General features: G+C 51.3%; 1 protein-coding gene across 1 annotated transcript; it reads right to left on the bottom strand.

The window, feature by feature from the left end:
* Positions 1–14,005: 14,005 nt before the first annotated feature.
* On the bottom strand, positions 14,006–22,157 carry CA7 (carbonic anhydrase 7). The gene is made up of 7 exons (XM_040633410.1): positions 22,118–22,157; positions 19,341–19,538; positions 16,476–16,594; positions 15,646–15,741; positions 15,481–15,543; positions 14,793–14,948; positions 14,006–14,134 (listed from the first exon to the last, which is right to left on the bottom strand). The coding sequence occupies exons 1-7, from the start codon at positions 22,155–22,157 to the stop codon at positions 14,012–14,014; spliced, it is 795 nt and encodes a 264-aa protein (XP_040489344.1). The 3' UTR covers positions 14,006–14,011.
* Positions 22,158–22,243: the final 86 nt, after the last annotated feature.

The raw sequence follows: 22,243 nt of genomic DNA, 5'->3' as shown, positions 1-22,243 counted from the left end.
ATCTGGCTTATCTTGTATAATCAGGAAAAAGAAGGAGGAGGAGGAGGGGGAGGAGAAGGAGAAGGAGCAACAGCAGCAGCAGCAGCAGCAGCAGAAAAACTGTATTTTAAAAAACAGCCTGACCTGGGTAGGGAGTTAGATCCCTTGGATGAGTCTGGAAAAATTCCCTGATTTTCTGGCTACACAGACAAGAGCTTCTATGGAATGTTAGGAAAGCTAGATCTGAGGATGATGTTGTGTCGGGGGAACTCAGATGGTACAGCCAGTTTTTTTTCCAACTGCCAAAATTATAATATCTAGGCCTGATATCTGGGAAAGTCTGTAAAAACCTCAGGTATCTTTCTTCTTTGCCAGCAAGCAGGTGTGCTTATCCGTGGAGTGGTTCGGAGCATCAGCGCTCCTCAACACATCTGAATAAATCCAGAAAAGCCTTCCTACTGATCTGAGCACATCTGTGCTCTCAGACAATTGTCGCCCAGACTGGTGCCATCCCAAATCAAGTAATTCAGCTTCACCACCTTTGCCCAAGCAGGTGGCTTTTCCTGGTTTCGTTTTCTCCCAAACTATACACATGGACACATGTGTGCATGCATGCACACTCACAACCCCCCCCCCACAGGGCCCCGTCTCCTTCAGAGGGAATGGTTAACAGTCCCTACAGAGCAGCAAACTGAAGGACATATTTAGCAAGTCTTGGGGATGCTAGTGACAAAGGCTTGGGAATTTTTTAAAAATACAAGTCTTGTCTCAGCCCTCTTTTCAAACCCGCTCTGAAGTAACAGAGCTTGCCAGGTTATCAGGAAGGCTCAAAGTCATTGTGGTAAGCTTCTAGCTCATAGAGCCAAAGCTAAAGATTGCCCTTCACTGGAGGCAGATGCACAGACCCCTTGGGGGAAACTCAACTGGTGTTTCTGTGTCTTGAAGGCTCTTCCAAACACAGATCAATCTCTTTCACCTGCTTGGTGGATCAGCTGCACCCAAGGCTGTGATGACCTAGGCCAGAGGTCATCTCCTGTGACCCCCAAGCAATCAGTCCCTTGACCACCACCATCCCACAGCCATCTCGACTCAGACTTACTCACTGGCAGGCCCAGAAATTTCCATCATCCTGGAGTCCTACACCTGAGGCCTAGCTCTTGCATCTATTTGCTGTGTGGTCCTGGGCCGTTCACTTCCTCTCTCTAAGCCTCTGTGGAACTACTTGCTTGAAAGGGGCAGTTTTGTGGGCCTGGTAGTTGTCACTGGCACTTCAAGTTGCCAATGAGTCATGTCCTTTCTTGAAAGTAAATGTGGGCAAAATAACTGCTCTAGGGGTTTGGTATGGGTAAGAGGAAGCAAGAGGAAGTTGGAAGACAGCCCTGGAGCCCCTCAGAAGCGCCTGCTTTCTCGTGCTTTCTGTTGCAGCTGCAGGGTGTGGAGTAGGCTCGATCAGCAAGCAGTGGCACTGTGGCATGACCTGTGCTGCCCTGTGAAATTCTCCAAGAAACTAAGGGTGCCCAGCAGCCGCTCTGTGCCACTCCTGTGGAGCTCCCACCCCAAGCACCTGGAGCACCCCTTTCAGGCCCAGGAGCAATTCCTTGAGGGACACAGTGAGCTAGGCTTAGGGTTGGGGGGCACAGTACCACCTGAGCAGGGGTTCCCGGCATCTAACAGGACCCAAGCGTGGGGCTGAAAAGGCCAGGAAGGAGCTATTAGCTAGGACAGAGCCGACCATCAGATGAAAAACCAGATTACAATGTGTGTGTGTGTGTGGGGGGGGTGATAGCAACAATTATTTATTTATGCATTTTTTTAAAAAGATTTTATTTATTTATTTGACAGAGAGAGAGAGACAGCCAGCGAGAGAGGGAACACAAGCAGGGGGAGTGGGAGAGGAAGAAGCAGGCTCCCAGCTGAGGAGCCTGATGTGGGGCTCGATCCCAGAACGCCAGGATCACGCCCTGAGCCGAAGGCAGACGCTTAAGGACTGAACCACCCAGGCGCCCCTATTTACGCATTTTTTTCCTACTTCTCTTCTTCCCTTTGTGCATGCCTCTTTGCGTGCAGAGAAAAGTTGAGAAGCAGGCCATGTGCCAAAACAGTTAACAATGCTTATCTCTGGGTCATGAAACTTTCACATTCTTTCCTTTTCCGTTTGTTTCTTTATACACTTTCCCCCCCTTTTTTAACATGCAGCACGTATTTAATAATCAGGAAAATCCCCAATAATGTCTGTCCTACACACTTACATGTAGGAGTGGGAAAGGAGAAGGCCCAGTGGGCTGTCTTGGGGCAAGGGAGGCAGCTTCAGAGAGGGGTGGGGACCAGAGGGCTATTTTATATAGGGAAATCGGGGAAGGCTCCTCTGATAAGATAGGCTTTGGAGAGAGATCTGAAGGAGGTTAGAGAGGGAGCCTGGCCTATCTGCCAGAGAGCATTCCATGAAGAGAAAACAGCTAGGACAAAGGTCTTGGGCTTGAACTTTATGGCCAGGCCTACCTGCCCCTGCTTCAGCCCTTGGGCCAGGGCTGGAAAGAACAGGAGAAAGCATCTCATCCATGCTTTCTGAAAGTGTGCTCCGTGGAGCACCATCCCAGAAAAGTTCCAAGAGAAAAGAGTCCCATCTCTACTACCCACCCCTGGAAGAGATTCACAATGAACAGCGACTTAGTCAAGGCACTGAGAAATCTAAGCAATAAAAGGAATTCATCCAACTTTATTGCAGCAATTCCAAATATTTCACCTTGAACCTCCTTTTTGCTATAAAATCTAATCACATCTGGGAGAACCCATGTACTTCATGAGATGCCCATATATCCATTCTCTGAAGTGCAACATAAAGTCCAGAGACCTGAACTGACTCCCCCAGGTTTCCAGAGGTCCCACTTTTATGCTTGTGGCTAAGAAGAGTCCAAGCCCTACTCTCTGGACTCACAGCCAAGCCACTCTTCCAGAAACGTTTTATCCACATTCAATAGCCTAAGGGGCCAGTTTCAGCTTCTCTGAAGCCAGAGGAAGAATTCCCCTGAGGGAACACAGTTACTCTCTCACAATACTGTCTTTTTATTTAGACTACCTTTTTTTTTTTAAAGTAAGGTGTAGGCCCAATGTGGGGCTTGAACTCACAACCCCAAGATCAAGAGTCACATGCTCTACTGACTGAGCCAGCCAGGCGCCCCTTATTTAGGCATCTTTAGGTAAAGACTAATTTAAATTGGACCTTCATCTCCATGGGTGCTGACAATGTATGTGTCTTTTCTGAGCCTGGTCTCTTAGTGGGCATGCAGGGCTAGTGCATTGCAAACACACTCATGGAAAAGCAAATATACTTTAATCAGCCAATAGCAACAATCAAAACCTCCACTTTAACACCCTACTTCTTGGAGAAGGCTGAGAATCCACAGACTGGGTATTTTTTCTTCTCTGCCTAAGGACCAGGGTGGCATTGTGGCCTCAGGGCTCATTTATGAAGTTTTTGAGCATTTTTTATGCCTGCTTTTCCAAAAGGCAAGAGCCTCCCCTAGCACAGGGTGCCCTGTGGTTTCAGAGGCTGGGGTGTGGGTCAGGCAGACATAAGAACCCCAGCACTGTCGTCGACTGGATACATGACTTGGGCAAGGGACCTCAGTCAAGTTTAGAGTCTCCGTATCATCATCTGCTGACCGGGAGCAGTCATCCCATGTATGTTGTAGGGTCATATCCCTCCTCCTAGCTGTATAGTGACCATGGAATGGGGGCAGAAAGGAGTATGTGGGGGTGTTGAAGCAGAGCTGTCCTCCTTTCCTTGGCTCTGGAGCTATTTCTGTCTGAATAACTAGGACCCATCACTGTAATCAGGGCACCCCCATCCCCAGGCTATGCTGGAGACTGGGTCAAATTTAATTCAGCTTTTTTTTCACGCTTACCTTCAGTGTCATGTAACCACCTCCAGGGCAAAGTCCCTGCTGTTCCCCTGCCTAGAATGCCCTCCTCTATCCTCTGTACCTTTGGTGAACAGTGAGGCTATTGCCTCAGGCCTTCACATGCCCTTTTCCCAATAGTCTAGTGGTGCTTGGTGGCACTGACCAATTGCCTGCTCCATCCAGGCCTGGAGCTCCTGAACAGCAGAGGAAGCAAGAGCTTAGGATGCTCAGCAAAGCAGGAGCACAAACAGCAGCAAAAGTACTTTAAATATTTTAACAGGTAGTAGCCCCCTCCTAAACCTCCCCCCCGCCCCCCACAAGTTTCTTTTCTGGCATAGCTAGCTAGGCTGGGCCCCTGCTGCTGGATATTGACTAGGATGGACCAGAGACCAAGCTACAGCCTCACACGTGGCCACAAGGGGGCGTAAACACACTGCAGGAAGCACCTGAACCTCTTGCTTCCCTGAGCTGGTGGAGGGAGTGTGTGTGCGTGCGTGCGTGCGTGCGTGCGTGTGTGTGTGTCTGTGTCTCTGTCTGTCTGTCTGTCTGTCTGTGTCTGTATGCATGCATATGCATCCCTCTACAATGCTTGTACCAGGAGCTGACACTGTCATCAGTGGGGAGGCTGACTAGTGCCTTTCAAGGCGCCTAGAGAGTGGTGGCACAGGCTTAGCTCAGAGGTAGGTCAATCCTGGCCCCAGCTCCAACTATGTCACCTGGAGCAAGTGTTTTAATCAATCTGATCCTCAGTATCTCATCTGCAAAATGGGAATAAGAATGGTACCCACCTCGAAAGGTCCTGGGTCAGTTAATGAAATGAGTTAATTAAATGAGTCAATTCAGGAAAAAAAAAAAGTCAATTCATGGATTGTGTTCACTGGTGGGTCACCCCACAGGCCCATGGAGCATGGTCTCAGAGGAGGTCCAAAGGAAGGTACCTTAAAATAATTTGTTAGTTAATATTTTATTAAAACAAAAGTATGATGAGAGAAATCAGAATTATGTTTACCTTCTTTATAGTTACCTATCACTTCAGTAACATCTTGCACTGTTTTTATATTTAATTACCTATATGAGGATCCCATAATCCTTTCAGTATGTGGCTTAGGTGGGTTTTCAGCTCATGGAGGCCCCCGCAGGGGCTGCGGCTGATGGGGCCCCCTATGTCTTAGGAGGTGCAGTCCCTGGGGCCCAGAGCAGTTGAGCAGATAACCATGCAGGGCCCAGGAAAGTGTAGGTCCCGGTGGCATCCTCCGAGGGAGGAGGGGGGGCGATAGTCAGCAAAGTTCACACGGGGTCTGCAACCCTCCATCCCTAGAGACCAGCCTGCTGGCTATGGAGAGGCCCTACCTTAGAACCCCCCATTGGTGCTCTCACCTGGGCCCCACCTCCTTCAGGCCATGCCTAACCCTCTACCCTGTTTCCTACTCAGGTGCCTCTCCCTGTGGTTCTTTGACCTCCAGATGGCCTCCTCTTTTGTCCCCTAGACTTGTGGGTCCACCTCAGAGAGCATTTAGGGCATCTGGGAGGCACCTGTCACATGGTTGGGCAGATTCCAGGCATTCGGGGTTGTTAGAGGTGCTAGAAGTCCCACAGGGCAGTTTCACACAGCAAAGACTTGTCTGAGTCCTGCCCTACCTTCCAGTGTCTCACCTGGATGTTCAGACAGGGGAAAAATCAGTTTATCTTCATTGGAGCCTACAACCTTTTTCCTTTTTTCCAATTATTTTTTTAAATTGCAGTATAGTTGATATGCGATGTTACATTAGCTTTAAGTGTCCAGCAGAGTGGACAAATTCCTACATTACGCTATGCTTACCATAAGAGTAGACCCATCTGTCATCATATTATACTATTACATATCATATCACACTACAATACCATTGACCATATTCCCTATATTCTTTTTTTTTTTTTATTAATAATGATTTTTTATTATATTATGTTAGTCACCATACAGTACATCCCCAGTTTTCGATGTAAGGCTCGATGATTCATTAGTTGTGTATAACACCCAGTGCACCATGCAATATGTGCCCTCCTTACTACCCATCACCGGTCTATCCCATTCCCCCACCCCCCTCCCCTCTGTAGCCCTCAGTTTGTTTCTCATAGTCCATATTCTCTCATGTTTCATTCCCCCTTCTGATTACCCCCCCTTTCTTTATCCCTTTCTTCCCCTACTGATCATTCTAGTTCTTATGTTCCATAGATGAGAGAAATCATATGATAGTTGTCTTTCTCTGCTTGACTTATTTCACTAAGCATTATCTCCTCCAGTGCCGTCCATGTTGTAGCAAATGTTGAGAACTCATTCTTTCTGATTGCTGAGTAATATTCCATTGTATATATGGACCACAACTTCTTAATCCAGTCATCTGTTGCAGGGCATCTCGGCTCCTTCCACGATTTAGCTATTGTCATATTCCCTATATTCTGTTTTATCCCCGTGACTTATTCACTCCGTATGACCTGGTTCCATTTTATTTGGAAACACAGAGTGATGATTGCACAGTTTTTTTTTTAAGATTTTTATTTATTTATTTGACAGAGATAGAGACAGCCAGCGAGAGAGGGAACACAAGCAGGGGAGTGGGAGAGGAAGAAGCAGGCTCATAGCGGAGGAGCCTGATGTGGGGCTCGATCCCATAACGCCGGGATCACGCCCTGAGCCGAAGGCAGACGCTTAACTGCTGTGCCACCCAGGCGTCCCTGCACAGTTTTAATATATAATGAATTATTGTATTTTATGTTACTTGGAATTTTGCCAATTATGCCTAATTTGTGCATTGTTTTTTTTTTTAAGATTTTATTTATTTATTAGACAGAGAGAGAGACAGCCAGCGAGAGAGGGAACACAAGCAGGGGGAGTGGGAGAGGAAGAAGCATGCTTCCAGCAGAGGAACCTGATGTGGGGCTCGATCCCAGAACACCAGGATCACGCCCTGAGCCGAAGGCAGACGCTTAACGACTGAGCCATCCAGGCGCCCCTAATTTGTGCATTGTTCTGTTCATAATCTTGAGAGACAAAATTTCACTTCCTATGAGTTAAAATATGATGACTTATAAAATATTGTATAGTGGATAAATGCATTTTTCAAATCAATGAGTAGATGGGATATTTTCATGTCTGTTCTAAAAAGTACAGGAGTTGTTCACCATCTAGGAAAATCACACCGTGATGGCTACAATACTCATGTCCTTCTGCTTGGAATGAATTTGTAGATGCCATGTTACAAGGCTTCTGTATATGGGCACAAGCCTCAAAAGACCTCATCACATCCTTGTGAGCTAGCATTTACATTCTGATACATGCATTACTTTATTGAAAATTATGTTATTTGTATAAATAAACATGTAATATAAAGGGCTGCTCTTTATATTACAACTAAGGCATTTAAGTGATTTTTTGAAATCAGGCATGTAGGTAAATTGTATTTTCTTTGCTTTTCATTGAAGGCTTATTTATTTGCATTTATTATTATATTATATTATGTTATATTATATTATATTATTATATTGCATTTATTATTATAAAAAGTAGGCTCTAAAAAAAAGTCGGCTCTGGGAATCTCAGAAACATAGTATGAGCCAAAAAGCCAGAAACTAGGAAGGTTTCTGAAATGAATGATTTCATTTGAAGTTCAAAACCAGACAAATGTAATTTATGCTATTGGAGGTCAAGATGGTGATTACTTTTGGGAGGTAGGAACTTGATGAAGACATGGGTGTTTTGGGAGTGCTGGAAACATACTTTTGCTGATCTGGATGCTGGTTCCATAGGTGTGTTCAGACTATGAAAAGCAAATAACCCGAGTCTCCTTGAGGAAACATCTGACAAACCCAACTGAGGGACATCCTGCTACTAACTGGCCTGTACTCTCTGACCATTTCAGTGTCATGAAAGGCAAAGACAGGGGAGGGGGGTGGGGGAATGGGATAGGCCGGTGATGGGTAGTAAGGAGGGCACATATTGCATGGTGCACTGGGTGATATACACAACTAATGAATCATCGAGCCTTACATCGAAAACCGGGGATGTACTGTATGGTGACTAACATAATATAATAAAAAATCATTATAAAAAAAAAAAAAAGAAAGGCAAAGACAGATGGAGGAAATGTCTAGGGAAGAGGACACTAAGGGGACTGGACAACTGAATGCAGTACATGATCTAGGACATGGTCTGGGAGTTTTTGTCATTGTTGTTACAAAAGACATTGGGACAACTGGCAGAATATGAATAAGGCATGTTGATGAGATAATAGGAATGTAACAATGTTAATTTCCTGTTTTTGATTCTTATACTGTGGTTACATAACAGAATGCCCTCATTTTTAGGAAATGCACTGGAAAAATGTATACATATGGAGAGAGAGGAAGAGAGAGAGAAAGCAAATGTGACAAAATGGGGGGTCTGGTGACCACTCTACAGTATATTCACTGTATTATTTTTTTTAACTTTTCTAAAGTCTGCTAAAATAAAAAGGTTTTGGGGTAAGGGTTTCTGGGTCTGCTAGCAGATCCCTAAACATTGGCCATTCCTATCTCTGTTCCCATGGCTGCAACCCCAGTTTTCCTGGGTGTCAGTGTGGAGAGGGGCAGAAAAAGAATAATCCCAAGCCTGACATTTCTTGACATGGCCAAGTCTTGTGGGCCACAGGCACTGAGGTTCCATCTCTAGGGATCTCAGCTTACGGTATGGGCTTAGGAAAGTTGGCTGAGGTTGGTCGCTTGCCTGCTGCCAGACACCTGACTTTCTTCCCTCATCATGACCTCTGATCTCAGAGGGCACTGAGATTGAGACAGGCGCCCCAAAGACTGTAGAGCTGGCTCCTGCTGCCCTGATCTGAGCCCCCAGGAGTTGCTGGAGCCACCACTGGCACCAGCTAAAGTAGCCCGGTTGATGCAGGGCTCCCCCACCCCCAACCTGGGGTCATAGGGCCCATGTGAGCAGCTCTGCACCTAGTAGACCCAAGCTGCAACAGGGGGGAGGAGCTCCCCTCCACGTCCCCTCTACTGCCCCCAGAAACCACAGGCTTCTAGATTTAGTGCTGGGGCCAGGGCTTCAAAGGCTTGGCTGCCCCCAAAACATCTTTTCAGCTCACCTGCCTCTGCCTGAAATTAAACCATTAGAGTTCTGCTGTCCTAGGAGAGAAATCATTTCCAAGCACTGACTTCTAAAGTACAGATGTCGTTGTTGTATGGGTCATAGTTCATGGACTTGGGTATGTGAAACACACAGAATGTCTTTACTTCCTGTAAACCATTTCAATCCAGCTCTGAGCCCCCATTACCCGGACTGGCTGGAAATTCAGCTCAGGTAATGTCCTGTCACACTGATGGGCAAAGGTCTGGGGGGCTTGGGAGACTCTTCCGGTTCATCTGTCCCTGACGGTTTGGGCCCAGCACCTTGGTCCCTTGTAGTTTAGGGGCACAGGGGGTGACCCACATCCTGAGATCCAGAGCTGTAATCTGGCCCCCAGTTCGGCCACAGCTTGGCTCTATTTCTGGGAAATCTGCTTTCTCTCCTCCCTCAAGTCCTACCTTAGACTCCTCGGCCCTCCCACTGACACATTGTACAGATGTGGAACCAAGATGCAGAGAAGAGCTCACAGGACAGACTGAAAAGGAGATGATTAAACCATTCCCCCAGAGGGTGTTACTGCCTCCCAGAGGCACCTGCATTTCATCAGGCGACCATGTCAACTGAGCACTGAAGCTCAAATGGCAAGATGCCGGGCTCCATGACAGGCAAGCACGGAGTTATTCTGTGTAGGGGTCTTTCTGCTGTGTACTCTCCCAAGGAATGAAGAGCCTTGGACCAAGAGTGATAAATCCTAGCTCTCCCACCAACTCACTTCGGCAGACTCCGTTCTGTCTTTGGGCCTCAGTTGTTCTACCTGTATGGCTGGTGGGGTCAGAACAGGAATTCTTTTGGTGTGGATACTCTGGGATTCCCTGGGCTGCTTATTGATTCCTACTGTGGCTTCCTCGGGCTGAAGAAATTCCAAACTCTACTCTTGAATACTCGGGAGCGGTAGCAGCAGCAGCAGCAAGGACCTGCTTCCCAGTTCCCTGGGGAGGCCTGGGTAACTGGAGAGACAGGACAGTGTGCCCTCTGGAGACACCATGCCCAGAGCAACCGAGGAGTTGCCACTCACAGCAGGAGCTGAGAGAGGAGGAAGAGCTCTTTCCTGAAAACCTGAGGGACCCCTGGGAGCCCAGGTGACCCTATAGCCCTGTGTTCCCGTACCTTTCCTGCAATGCCTGGCCCAAGAGAGCAACTCAGTGGGACTAAAGAGCCACCTGCTCACCCTCCCATGTCTCTGAAGACAAAAACATTTGAATTGCAGCTGAAGGGATTTAGATTAGACTCACATACTGCCAAGCCAAGAACTGCCAGGGCCCAGGCGTGAGTCCATTCTGCAGGGCCGAGGAGGGGCAGCAGGAGGGCCTGATGAATTGTACCTGCCAGAATTTGCACTTGAGCCTGTGTTGGAAGGTGGAGTCAGGCCAAATGATGCCTAGTGCTTTCTGAGCCTCAGAGAAAGTCCTCTTCTTCCAATCTGGGAGGCCCTCAGCTCTTGCTCCAGATCTCCAGCAGCTCCTCACGCCACCTGGATATAAAGGTAGACTTTTCCCTGGCGTTTGAGGCCTCCAGAGTCTGGGGAGCCCTGTGTCTCCAGCCACACATCTCCTCTTTGTTGATGCATGCTGGGTGATAGCCAGGCTTTCCTCTCGGTCTGGTAAATATTCACTGCTGCTGAGGCTTCTGTGCCTCTGCTGGGGTGCCAACTATTTAGACTTTGGACCCCTCTTCCAGGAAGCCCTCTCAGACTAATCAAGTCTCCTCAACCAAGCCAGGACCCTTCTCGGGGACACTACCACCTTCCCCCACTCTTGATGGTCTCTTGCAGTCAGTTCCTTGCTGAGGGTCTTGGCCTTTCTCCCGGAAGAACAGCAAAGGTCCTGCAGAGTGACCTGGGGCAGGGCCAGCTAGGGTGAAGGTTTCCTGGAGGTGCAAGGCCCTGACAGAGGGAGCCAATTTGGCATCAAATGTTCTGAAACTGCCCTTTTGGAGGACAGAGGCTTGGAGCAGATCTGACTCATTCCTGCCACCACCTTGCCTGGCTACCAGCCCAGCCAGAGGGCCTATTTGGACACCTTGCTAGCAGATGGCCCTGCGAAGGGAAACATCCGTTTTGGGCTATGTTATCCAATATGGTAGCCACTGGCCACATGTGCTCTTAGGCACTTGAAATGCAGCTACTATGAATCAAGATATACTATAAGTGTAATTTACACACTGGATTTTAAAAACGTAGCATGAAATACAATGTAAAATGTCTTGTTAATTTTTTTACACGGATGACATGTTGAAATGATAATTACTTTGGACATAATTAAGTTAAATAAAATATATTATTCAAATTAAATACACTTACTTCTTTTTATTATTTACTAATATTTCTTCTCTTTCTTTTTTTAAGTTTATTTACTTAAATCTCTATGCCCAACATGGGGCTTGAACTCACAACCCCTACATCAAGAGTCATATGCTCTACTGACTGAGCCACCTGAGCGCCCCCTCTTTTACCTTTTAAAATAGAGCTACGAGAAAATTTTGAATTACATATGTGACTCACGTTATACCATTTCCGTTTTACAGAGGAGAACACAAGCTTCTGAGGACTTGAGTGACATGTGGTGCAACACCCAGGTGTGAGGGCCCCGGTGCATCCGCCCTAAGTTTGTGAGCAGAAAAGGCTCCGAAAGGGATGCATGCCTCAGGCCCTGCCTCTGGCTGCAGGACAAATACCAGAACCTTCCAAGCTCCAGAATCACATTTCCCACTTCTCTCAGAATTGTGACCAACCAGCAGTTGATTCTGCCTTCGAGGGTGAGTTCAGAGTTGATGTTGTGACCCATGGACATGGGGGGCTCCCAAGGTGTCCCAGCTGGGCAGATGCTGTTGTCTGACCCCATCCTCAGGCCAGCCCTAGCTGCAGTCAAAGCCTCCATCCTGCTCCAGGACCTCTCAGCTTGGATATCAGTGAGGCACCCTCCCAGACATCAACTCTGACAGCGGTGCTCTCGGCTTACCTGGCAACCTTCATCTCAGACCCATTTCTGTCCATATCCCCAACCTTTGCTCAGGCCATAGGCCACTCTCCTTTCGGATGAGCACTTTAGCAGATGGGCGTCCCTGGCTAGCCCTATGGGGACCCCTCAGGCCTCTGCAGAGGTAGCAGCTGTAGAGGTAACTACAAGGTTGGGAGCAGGTCCTCTGCAGACGGAATTCAAGGGGGCCAGGTCTTTACAGCCAGCCCATCTCCTGAGGCCCGGAGAAGAGATGCTCTGAGACTCAGGGCCTGGCTCCTCCAGGTTGGAGGGAAGATTATGCCCCTAGCCTGGGCACATATTCAGCATGCTGTGGCCACTGGTCTGGGCCACCAGCCCAGATCTTTTCGAGGGCCATCCTGGCTGCCAGGGGGTAGCTCTCTGGGATCTTGGGAATAAACAGAGCCCATCTTGTCTTGAGTGCTCCAAATGTGCCCTGCATCAGGCCCAGGAGGCAGTCTTGCTCTGGGTAACGATTTGGGTCACAGTCCTTGGTCCCTTGAGGTCACAGTCCTTGGTCCCTTGAGGCCAGGATTGGTGGAGCATTTGGGATCCTGCTGGGGCATCCCATTCAAATGTAAAAGGGTCAAATCTTGGGCTGTGATTATAAGGAGGCCATTTTTGATTTAAAAATAGTTTTAAATTAAAAAAAAAACGAATTAAGGGGAAGGATTTAATGGGTGAGGATTCTTGGCAGGCTTGGGATAATTACTATAAAACCAGCTCCCATTTCTCAAGTCCTCTGTGGTGTCAAGCCGGTCGTGCCACCATCCCAGGGAGGGGCTGGCCAAGGTTCCTGGCATGGCCAAAGGCGTCGGCCTGTTGTTCCAGCTCCACGCGGCCGCAGCCATGCCTTCCCCTCCCTCCCTCCCTTGGACCCAGTTGCTCTGGCATAGAGCAGGAGAGTTACGGGATAGGTCCAGGTTCAAATCCCACTCTACCACTTGCCTACTTACCCTCCCTCAGCCTAATCATCCTCGTCTATAAAATGGGGGTGAATCCTAAGGAGATCCTAAGGAGAGAGTCAGACATCTCCCCCTGGCCCTTGGCCCGCCTTCAGACGCAGCTTTCCTAACTCTACACTCTGGGTGTTCTCTCGTCTTTAGGCTTGCACACCTGCTTCCCCTTGACTTCAAACTTGCTGGCCCCTTCTCTCTGCCTTGGAATACTGGCTGGAATTTCATTTTCTTCACCAGATGAGGTAGGCCTCTGCTCCCATGGCCCCTGCCCTGCCCTCTATATAACCCTCACCCGCTCAGTTCCCTTGTCCCTCCCCGCATACTCTGCTTGACTTACCACTGTCAGTTCCCCCAACGCCTAGAACCGTCCTTGATATAGCACAGGCACTCAGTGGGCATTTGTTGCATGAATTCATGAGTTTATTAATCATTGCATGGATGGATTGTCATGTAGGTGGCTTTGGTGGCTGGGTGGTGATGAGGGAAGATACTACAGAAGCTGTAGCCAGTGTCTGCCCATGGCAGCAGGTGGCTGGAGGGAAAAGGCCATGTCATCTCCAGCAGGCTGGGTGCTGATTTTAATGGCCCGGCAGTGAGGTGCGTGCATGGCGGAGGCCTGCAGAAGAGGTAACGCTGAGAGGGCAGCCCTGCCCACCTCTAATTATTGCTTGAGTCTTTCTGGCAATGCCAGTTGCCTGCCCGAGAGAGCTCGGTCTCGTCTGTCACAGTGTGAGCTCAGGGTGGGGCTACTGCCACTGCCAGTGGAGAAGACAGGAGGAGATTCCCAGGGGCCTTTGGGTCTTGGAGAGCAGAGGCAGCCTCAGGCTTGGACCATGCTCAGTGCCTGTCCTTCCTGTCCCCAGCTGAAGGGTGTCCCCTGACTTGAGGGTCCCATCAAGAATCCTCCAGGGTGGCCAAGGAACAAGCCAGCTGAAGGAGGGGTCCACAGTACCCCCTAGGCAGGGAGCCTCGGATGGTTTGGTGTCTGCTGACGTGGAAGCCCTTGGGAAAATGGTGCTCTAGTGGCCGGCTGGGCAGGCGGGTGGCTCAAGCCCGGAAAGAGGCCTTGACCACACGGCCCTTCAGTGGCTGTGGCGGCCGGAAGTTGTTCACCATGTGGATCCTCTCATCATCCTCTGAGGTGAAAAGCAGGCTCCGGAACTTTTCCATCTTGAGAAGGCGGAAGAGATACTCAGGGCAGAATGGGGGTGCTGTGGTCCTCTCTGATCCCAGACACAGCGTCTGGCATACCTTGCCAATGAGCTCCACCTCTCCCTCCTCTTGCTCCTAGGTCCTGTCCCTACTCCTCCCCACTCATTCTCTCTTTGGGATCCTGAGCTCAGTTATTCAACCACTAAAAGGCCTCTGAACCTGGACCCTGTTCCACCTAGCTCCAGTTCCAATTCCATCTAGCTATCACTTATCAACAAATGCAGGATTCAGATTCTAACACAATAGGGGTGGTCCTAGGCTCCAGGGATCTCCCCTCTCAGCCTGTGGTTAGGTCCTAATGACTAACAACCAAGCGAACTCCCAACCAAGAATCTAAATGTTAAAAAAAAAAAGGTGGGCGGGGGGGGGCAAGCGCCTGGCTGGCTCAGTCCATAGAGCATCCAACTCTTGATCTCAGGGTCATGAGTTCAAACCCCACATTGGGCATGGAGCCTACTTAAAAAAAAAAAAGAATCTAAATATTTATTGGCAAAAGATGGGAGCCTTGATGATGGGACCATAAGCTGTAGCTTGCTTGTTGGGAGAGTCGCACTCCCTGAGATGGGCCCTGAGTGCCATATCCTCCCATCCCACCCGGTACTCTGGAAGAACTCACCTGCCTCTCAGAGATGCTGATAGGTTCCCGGAGCACGATCCAGGTGACACTCTCGCTCAGTGGGGGTGTCGTCAGGGAGCCCGGGTAGGTCCAGTAGTGCCGGCTGGCAGGCAGGAGGCACTTGGGGTTGAAGCAGCTGAACTGGGCCCTGGTTCCCTGGGGCAGGGCAGGCAAACCCAGGAATCAGCACAGACCTGCTGCTAGGACCAGACCAGCATCCTCCCCGCTCTTTCCTGTCAGCGGGATTTAGGCTTCTCCTTGGCCCAATGATGCAAATGTGGGCATAGGTCTGTGATACCAGATGCCGTCTTCCAGTCCGGCCTGGGCCCTGTCCACCTGTTTGCTGGTATGTAAAAGCTGTGGCTCCTAGAGCTCTCTGGTCTCCGTGTTCTCTCTCTGCCATTTCCTTCAACTGCCCTTAGCTGCCTGTAGGATGGCCATTGACACCACAAGCATCTTACCAATCCTGTACCCAACCAGGTGGTGTGCTGGGCATTCCATGCGGCCACTGACTCCAGTGAAGAGGAGTTATTTGCAGGGCACTGTAGCTGCTAACCTGTACCCTTCATCTCAGCGGGGGTTTGCTGTCAGATCAGAGCAGTGGTTGGGCACACTCTCTGCTCCAGCCTCTTCCTCCCTCCCTCCCTCCAGGCTGCTGTGGGTCAGGGGTATGGAGCCCCGGTCTCACCTTAAACCGAACCATGTAGAGCGCATCTGTCAGACGGTTCATGCTGGGGTGCTCATCCCCTGTCTGTCAGTGAAAGGGTAGTGTGAGCCCAGCACCCACCATGTTTGAAATGAGGGGCAGTGCTAGGCTTCCCGTGCCCTCTTGGCCCCAGTAACCACCCCTTACCTCCAAGAAGACCCCAACCACAGCCAGGCCATCAGGTGCTGAGGCTGCCTCCCCAAACGTGCTGTATTTCTTGGCGTTCCAATGAACAAGGTGCAGCTATAGGGGCAAGGCCAGTGCTTAGCGCCTCCAAGGGGCCATGGGCGCTCAGAGCCAGGCTTCCCTCACTCCCGCTGGACTCCTGGCCCCTCTGCAAGAGGGGTAAGGCTGTTAAACTTCCCAGGCCTCTGGGAGGGCCCAGAAGAGCCCCCAGTGGAGCCTCCAGTGGTCGCAGATAGCATCCGCACTGCTCTGGGCCCAACACTCTCCTGAGCCCCAGGTGACCCAAAGAGGAATCTAGCTCAGGCCCTGCCCTCAGTGAACTGTGAAGTAGACACATCTTGGAGGAGGCGGTACCTGCAGCTGAATTTGAAGAATAGGTAGAGGGTTATCAGATGGAGCCCAGGGGAAAGGTACCCCAGGCAGAGCGAATAGCAGAGGCGAAAGCCTGGAGGTTGGAAAGAGCTGGGTGTGGACAGGAGATTCATCACACGCCGGCCAATACAGGGAGAGGTCAGGAAAAGATGAGGCCAGGCAAAGCCACTACGTGTGGGGCCTTGAATGCCAGGCTCAGTCCTTAAAGGGCTGTTAGCTTCTGGACACACAGACCAGGATATCCGTGGGCAGAGTTCAGGTGGAAGACCCTGCCCTGGGGGGAGGTGGAAGGTGTTTCTCCCAAACCCCCTGGGTGCTCCTCCTCACCCTTTCCAGAATCCCACACCAGGCACCCATCAAGTCCCTGACTCTCCTGTCCTTCCCCAAACAGTAAAGGGATTTAGATAGAGGGCCCTTACCTCGCTGGGGAATGACTTGCCATCTACCGTGTGCTCTGAGCCCACACTGTGCTTCTTGCCCCAGTGGAAATGGAACTGCTTGAGCCGGTACGGCCCATCCAAGGGCCCCCCAGTCACCACTGCAGGAAGAAGTGGGGTGTGTAGTAATTGATGTGAAAGATCCCACACGGCCCAGCAGGTGGTGGTGCCAGGACCAGGCCAGTGTCCAGGAGGGGGAAAAAGGTTTCGTTTGGAAAATTCACTGGGCTAACTAGGCTTGGGTCCTTCCTCACCTAGTCCCCTGGGCCCTTAACAGGGCCAGGGTGGAAATCTTGGCCACCTGCAGGTGGCAGAGGTAGTGATAGAGTACACCAGTTCACTTGGCCGTCCTCCCCCTTCCCACCCACTTTTGCATGGAAGCTGGGACCTTGTCTCCCATGCCCCCATTACCACTAATAAGAGGCCTCTCGTGTCTGGATCCCTGACCCAGGGCTAGGTTGGAAGGATTCTTTTGTTTGGTCCTTCTAGAAGCCTAATAGAAGTCATGAGGGACAGAACCTATTGTTTTCTCTATCTTATAATGGAGGAAAATGAGGCACAGAAAGGGCAAGGCGTTTGCCTAAGGTCACACAGAAAGGCACTGAGCTAGGATATAAGCCTGTATCTCCTTTGTAAGTCCAGAGCCCCAGCCCTTACTCACCAGATCACACTGTCTCCCCAGAATCTTGAGCGGTCTCAGGACCTGGTGTTGTCCAGAAACCAGCTCATGCAGGTCCATACTCTGATGGCCAGGCCCAGGCCATCTCCCGTGGCCTCTTGGGAGGTCCCTACTTGTGCTGGTTTTGTGACTTTCTCACCCTGATACCTGGTGAACTGGGGCCATGCACAAGGCCTCCTGGGACTGATTGAATTTCCAGGTGAAAGGGATCTGGCAGTAGAGGGAGCCCCAGTGAGGCCTGAATGTGAGCCCCTGGATCAGGTGACAGTCCTAGGCAGTTCCACTCTGAGGCCCCTCCAGGATGGGTGACCAGGGCAGGGCCTTGCCCCTTGTGGGCCTATGAAGAGGAGAATGACCGAAGAGTCCAAAGGCCCTTCCTTGCTCCCTGGCCTTATCTGAGAAGCAGGGTCTGTCCATAGCATTGCTGGAGGGTTGACAAAGGGAATCTGGGAGGGTGGCCATGACAGGGGCCCGATCAGGCTGTCCAGTTCTGGGGAAGCAGGAGCAGCAGGGCCTGCAGGCTGAGCTCCCTCAGAGCATGCCCCACCTGGGATGCTGTGGTATGGTCTTTCAGGGAGTAAATTCCCTACCTAACCCCTTGAGCTTGGCACCTTTAGCCCTCTCCCTCTGTCCTGACTCTAGAACATACTATCATTCACTGTGCACTCACCGTGTATTCAGCACTCTCCCCCATAGTGTCCTTGAGAGGAACATATTATTACCCCTGTTGGACAGATGTATGGCTGAGGCTTGGAAAAGCAGGTGTCCTGCCCAAAGTCACACAGCTGGTGAGTGGCAGAGCCCCAACGGTCTCACTCCAAAGCCCACTCTCTTTCTGCTGACTCCCTGCCCCCTTAAGCCTGGGTATTCTGGTAGGAGAGGGAGCCCCAGCCAGGCCTCAAAGTAAGCCACTGGATCAGTGATCCAGAGGCGTGACCCCTTGGACTCCCTCCCCACTTCCTGACAACAATGGCCTTCACTAAGCTACTGAGGTCTGAATTGAACCCTCAATGCCTTCTGAAGGCTGTTAGAAGGTACAGTCCTATGAAAACTACTCCTTTATAAACTGTCACTTAGGGTCGTCAAGAGCCCCATGTCACTCCCCAAAGCTCTGGGTGAGAGGCTTTATTAAAAATTCAGTACTAGGAAGTGTTGTCTCTCTTCTGAGGATCTGCTAGATTTCTTCCCTTCTGCAACAAGAACTATAGCTGGTCCTCNTTCCCTTTTTTCCTAGCCTACTAGGGAACTCAGGGCTAAGCAACGAAGATTACTCTTCTCTGGCTTCCCTCCTCTTCTCTCCTTTTTGATTTTCTGCTTGAAACTTAAGTTCCCTTGTGTGCTTTCATTGTGTATGTGGGGAGAGGTGGAGAGGGGCAGAATACAAGTTACTTCCTTACACAAGAAACTCCAGCAGCTTCCCTCCTTGCTCTACTCTACCCCTCATAGGCCTGTTCATAGGGATAAAATCTCTTCACTGAGGAGCACTCCTGAGGCTTCTGCCTAGGAATTTATTATGAAAGAATCTGGACTCTCAACCTAGGGTAAACAGATGTCATAAGTTCTTGCTGGTCTTTCTCCGGCCCAAGCTGGTTGGAATCTTGAGGTTGTGGCTGGAGACAAGACCTTTGGAGTTGGACCAGGCTGATTTTGGCACTCCCCCACTCATTGAGTCTCTGCTTGCCCATCTTAGAGGTGGGTTCTTTAGAGGAATAAAAGAGCCGCCTAAGACCTTAGCAAAGGACCTGGCACACAGAACACTTTAGCTCCCTTCTCTCTCTGGGCTTGGCCAGATCACACAGGGAGGAGGGTTTGGCCTTAGGCCACACAGCAGGTCAGTGACAGGGCCTGGAGTGAAAACAAATCTGACCTAACATAGTAAATGGAAGAGAAGGAAGGGAATTCACATTTCTTGAGCATCTGCTGTATGCCAGCACTACAAACATCACTTCAGTTTTTCACTTTTCCTCTCTATGACTCGAGAGAGGAAAAGAGGGTCTTATTGCTGCCATTGTATGCATAAGGAGACTGAGGCTCAGCCCAAGGCTTCTTAGCTGGTGAGAGGTGGTGCCTTCCTTCCCCACCACAGCGTCCTGCCCTTCCTGAGCCTGCCCCACGCAGGGTGAGGACCCCAGTGGGAGGGGGGCCAGCCTCTGGCAAGGGCCACTTACCAGTTCGGTCATCACTGTCATTGAAGTCCACCTGGACAGAGTGCCCATTGTTGGCGATGCTGAGGGATATGCAGGCCTCATAGGAAAGCTCCAGTGGCTTCAGGCTGGGCGAGTACACAGCCTGGCTGGACACAATATTGATTGGTGACTGGCGGTCTCCCTGGGCAATGGGATACAGCTTGTGCCACTGTGAGGGGCCTGCAGGTGGGGAGAGGGCAAGGGCTCGGGCTGGCCTGGATCTCTGGGCTGCAGGCCGAGGACGCCCCTGGGGGATGGTATCCCAGTATCCCCTCAGATGTCAGCCCCTGCTTTGGAGCTCCAGTCCCAGCTCTGCCACATCCCTCTCTGCCTCCATTTCCTTTCTGCAAAATGGCCTCATGAAAACTCCTCCCAGAGATGATAGGAGGCCCAGAGAGATAATTCATGGAAGGCAGCACAATATAGCCACAAGCCCAGGGGTGGCTCTAGGCAGTGACTCCTCCCCAACTCCCAGTACATGCTCACAGAGGGCCTCAGGCCTCTGAAGACCCTGACCTGACCCTACCAGGCATCTGGCCTACTTCCCACACCTTGAGCACGTTGTTCGTGTTGGTGTTTGTGATAACAATAACAAAAGCCAAAGTCATCTTAGCTTTGGCTCTGTGACATGCGCTTGCTCCTCAACCACATTGTGAAGCAGAAACCAGTGTGATCCCCGTTTCATAGATGAGAGAACTGAGGACCATTCGTGTACACACACAGACACACACACACAGACACACACACACACACACACACACACACAAACTTGGATGCAGGTAGAGACATACAGCATGTGCATGGGCAGCCCCAGTTGCTCTCCCCTGGCATATGCCTACAGATCTGTAGAGATTTTCATGTGTGCACACATATGTGCACAGTTTTCTGGGTTCATCAGGCCCAGAGTGGCCGGGCCCAGCCACATACACGTGTACAAACACACACACGGTCCTGCCCACTACACCTGACACACGCATATACACCATCATACACAAACACCCCCTGTTGCAAAACCAGGTCTGCAAAAAAGACTACAGCAAAACACATGCTCGTGCAAGCACATACACACACACACCTGCGTGCACACCCACGAGCGCCCACCACCTGCCTCCCAGAGGCTCCATCTGCAGCCGAGAGGCTCGGCATCTCCCTGGGGAACATCCTGAGATGCAACCTATTTTTAGAGCTATTGCCGGCTGGTGCTTCTCCCCGTTTTTGGCTTCTTAAGTTTTCCTGAGAAAACAGCAGCAGGTGCCGACAGAGCTGTGTCCCCAATGGATGACTCAGAATCGTGGCCCAGACCCACTGGGTTATTTTTGAAGTCCTGCGAGCATGCAGCATGCCCGCACCTCTATCCTCCATCCTTCCCTCCCTCGTTGCCCCTGGATTGAATGACCCAAGTCTGGCTGGGTGAGGGGCAGTGGCCTGAGGGTGACAGGCCCATGGGGCAGGCCATATAGGATACTGTTTGCTCAGAGCTGGTGGGCAGGACTAGCAGAAGGATATAGTCAGGGGCCTCTGACTCTGGAGGAAGCACCCAGAGCTAGTTCAGAGCAGGTGCTGGAGGGAAGATGATCTATGGGTTCTGCCAACCTGCCCCTTCTCTGCCTCTCTCTCCAGCTCTGCTGGTCTCTGTTGCCTTTTTCTGAATGTCTCTAGCTTTTTCATGGCCAGATCTGGGGGGCTCCCCTCCAAAGTATGCTCCTGTGTCCCAGAGGGAGCCAGACACATCACAGCACCTCCCTAGCTCCCTCTGTCCCACCGCAACCTCCTAACCCTGAGACTAGCCCAGGATCCCCCCCCAATGCCTCAAAGAGTGAGTCTCTCCCTAAAAAAGGGGAGATGAGGAGGGTTCCTTTCACCAGCACTTCCCTGTCTCCCTACATCCACCTACCCTGCTTGGGGTTTCCTCTGGCAACATGGATCTTGGGTCCTTATTGTTCACCTGACAGAAAGGGGGGAGCCCTTACCCCACACCCCCACCCCAGCTTGGTAAAAAATAGCCCAAAAGGTAACTGACCTGCCCCGGACCCATATTCAAGCCATCTGGCTCTCACCTCTGCCTCTTCTCCCTTCCTCTGCATCCTGAGGAAACTGAGGCAGGATCAGGGAGCTATTTTCCCAGGTAGGAGGCTGATGTGGGCCACGCGCTCCCACGCTTCACACCAGGACGTGCTCAGACACCCTGCTTGATGTAGACACCCAGACACACGCGTGCACCCCAAAATCCCCCTTCCCTCACATACCTGGCGACAAAAAAGCTCGGACACTTCCGCGGGGAAACTCTCCCGGGGACACCGCGCCCTTGTCCAGTAGAGCCCGGCTCCCGGGAGGTCCCCGCACACACGCCGTGCGCGCTCCCCGCACAGACACCCGCGCACAGCGCTCCGCCCCGACCGCCCCCCGCTGCCCAGGGCCACCTCCGCCCCCAGTGCCCGCCACCGGTGAGTGAGTGTCGGGGCCCAGGTGTGGGCCAGCACTGCAGTCAGGGGCTGCGCGGAGGAGGCGGCAGGACGCGGTCTCAGCCGCCGGGTGGCTCGCTGGCGGCGGGGCCGGCCGGGTCACAGCGCGGACTTTGGCCAAGGAGCCGGGGAGCCAGGGCTCGGGCCGGGCAGGTGGCCTGGGTTCTGGGGACTGGACCAGATGGGGGTACCCGTCCGGCCCGGAGGGTGGGGGGCTTGCGGGTCCGGGAAATCCGACTGGGCTCGAGGGTCGGGGGTTGGATCCAGAGGGTCGGGGCCGGCGGGGTCTGTACCTACCGTCGTTCTGGCCGTAGCCCCAGCCGTGGTGGCCGGTCATGCCGCTGCTGTCCCCGCAGCCGTGCACCTGCCTGTTCCGCTGAGTTCCGCTGGCTCCGGCTGCGGCTCCGGCCCCGCTCGCTACCG

Source organism: Ursus maritimus, unplaced genomic scaffold (genome assembly GCF_017311325.1).
Source record: "Ursus maritimus isolate PB19 unplaced genomic scaffold, ASM1731132v1 scaffold_19, whole genome shotgun sequence".
Taxonomy (NCBI): domain Eukaryota; kingdom Metazoa; phylum Chordata; class Mammalia; order Carnivora; family Ursidae; genus Ursus; species Ursus maritimus.
This window is presented reverse-complemented; position numbering and strand designations above follow the sequence as displayed.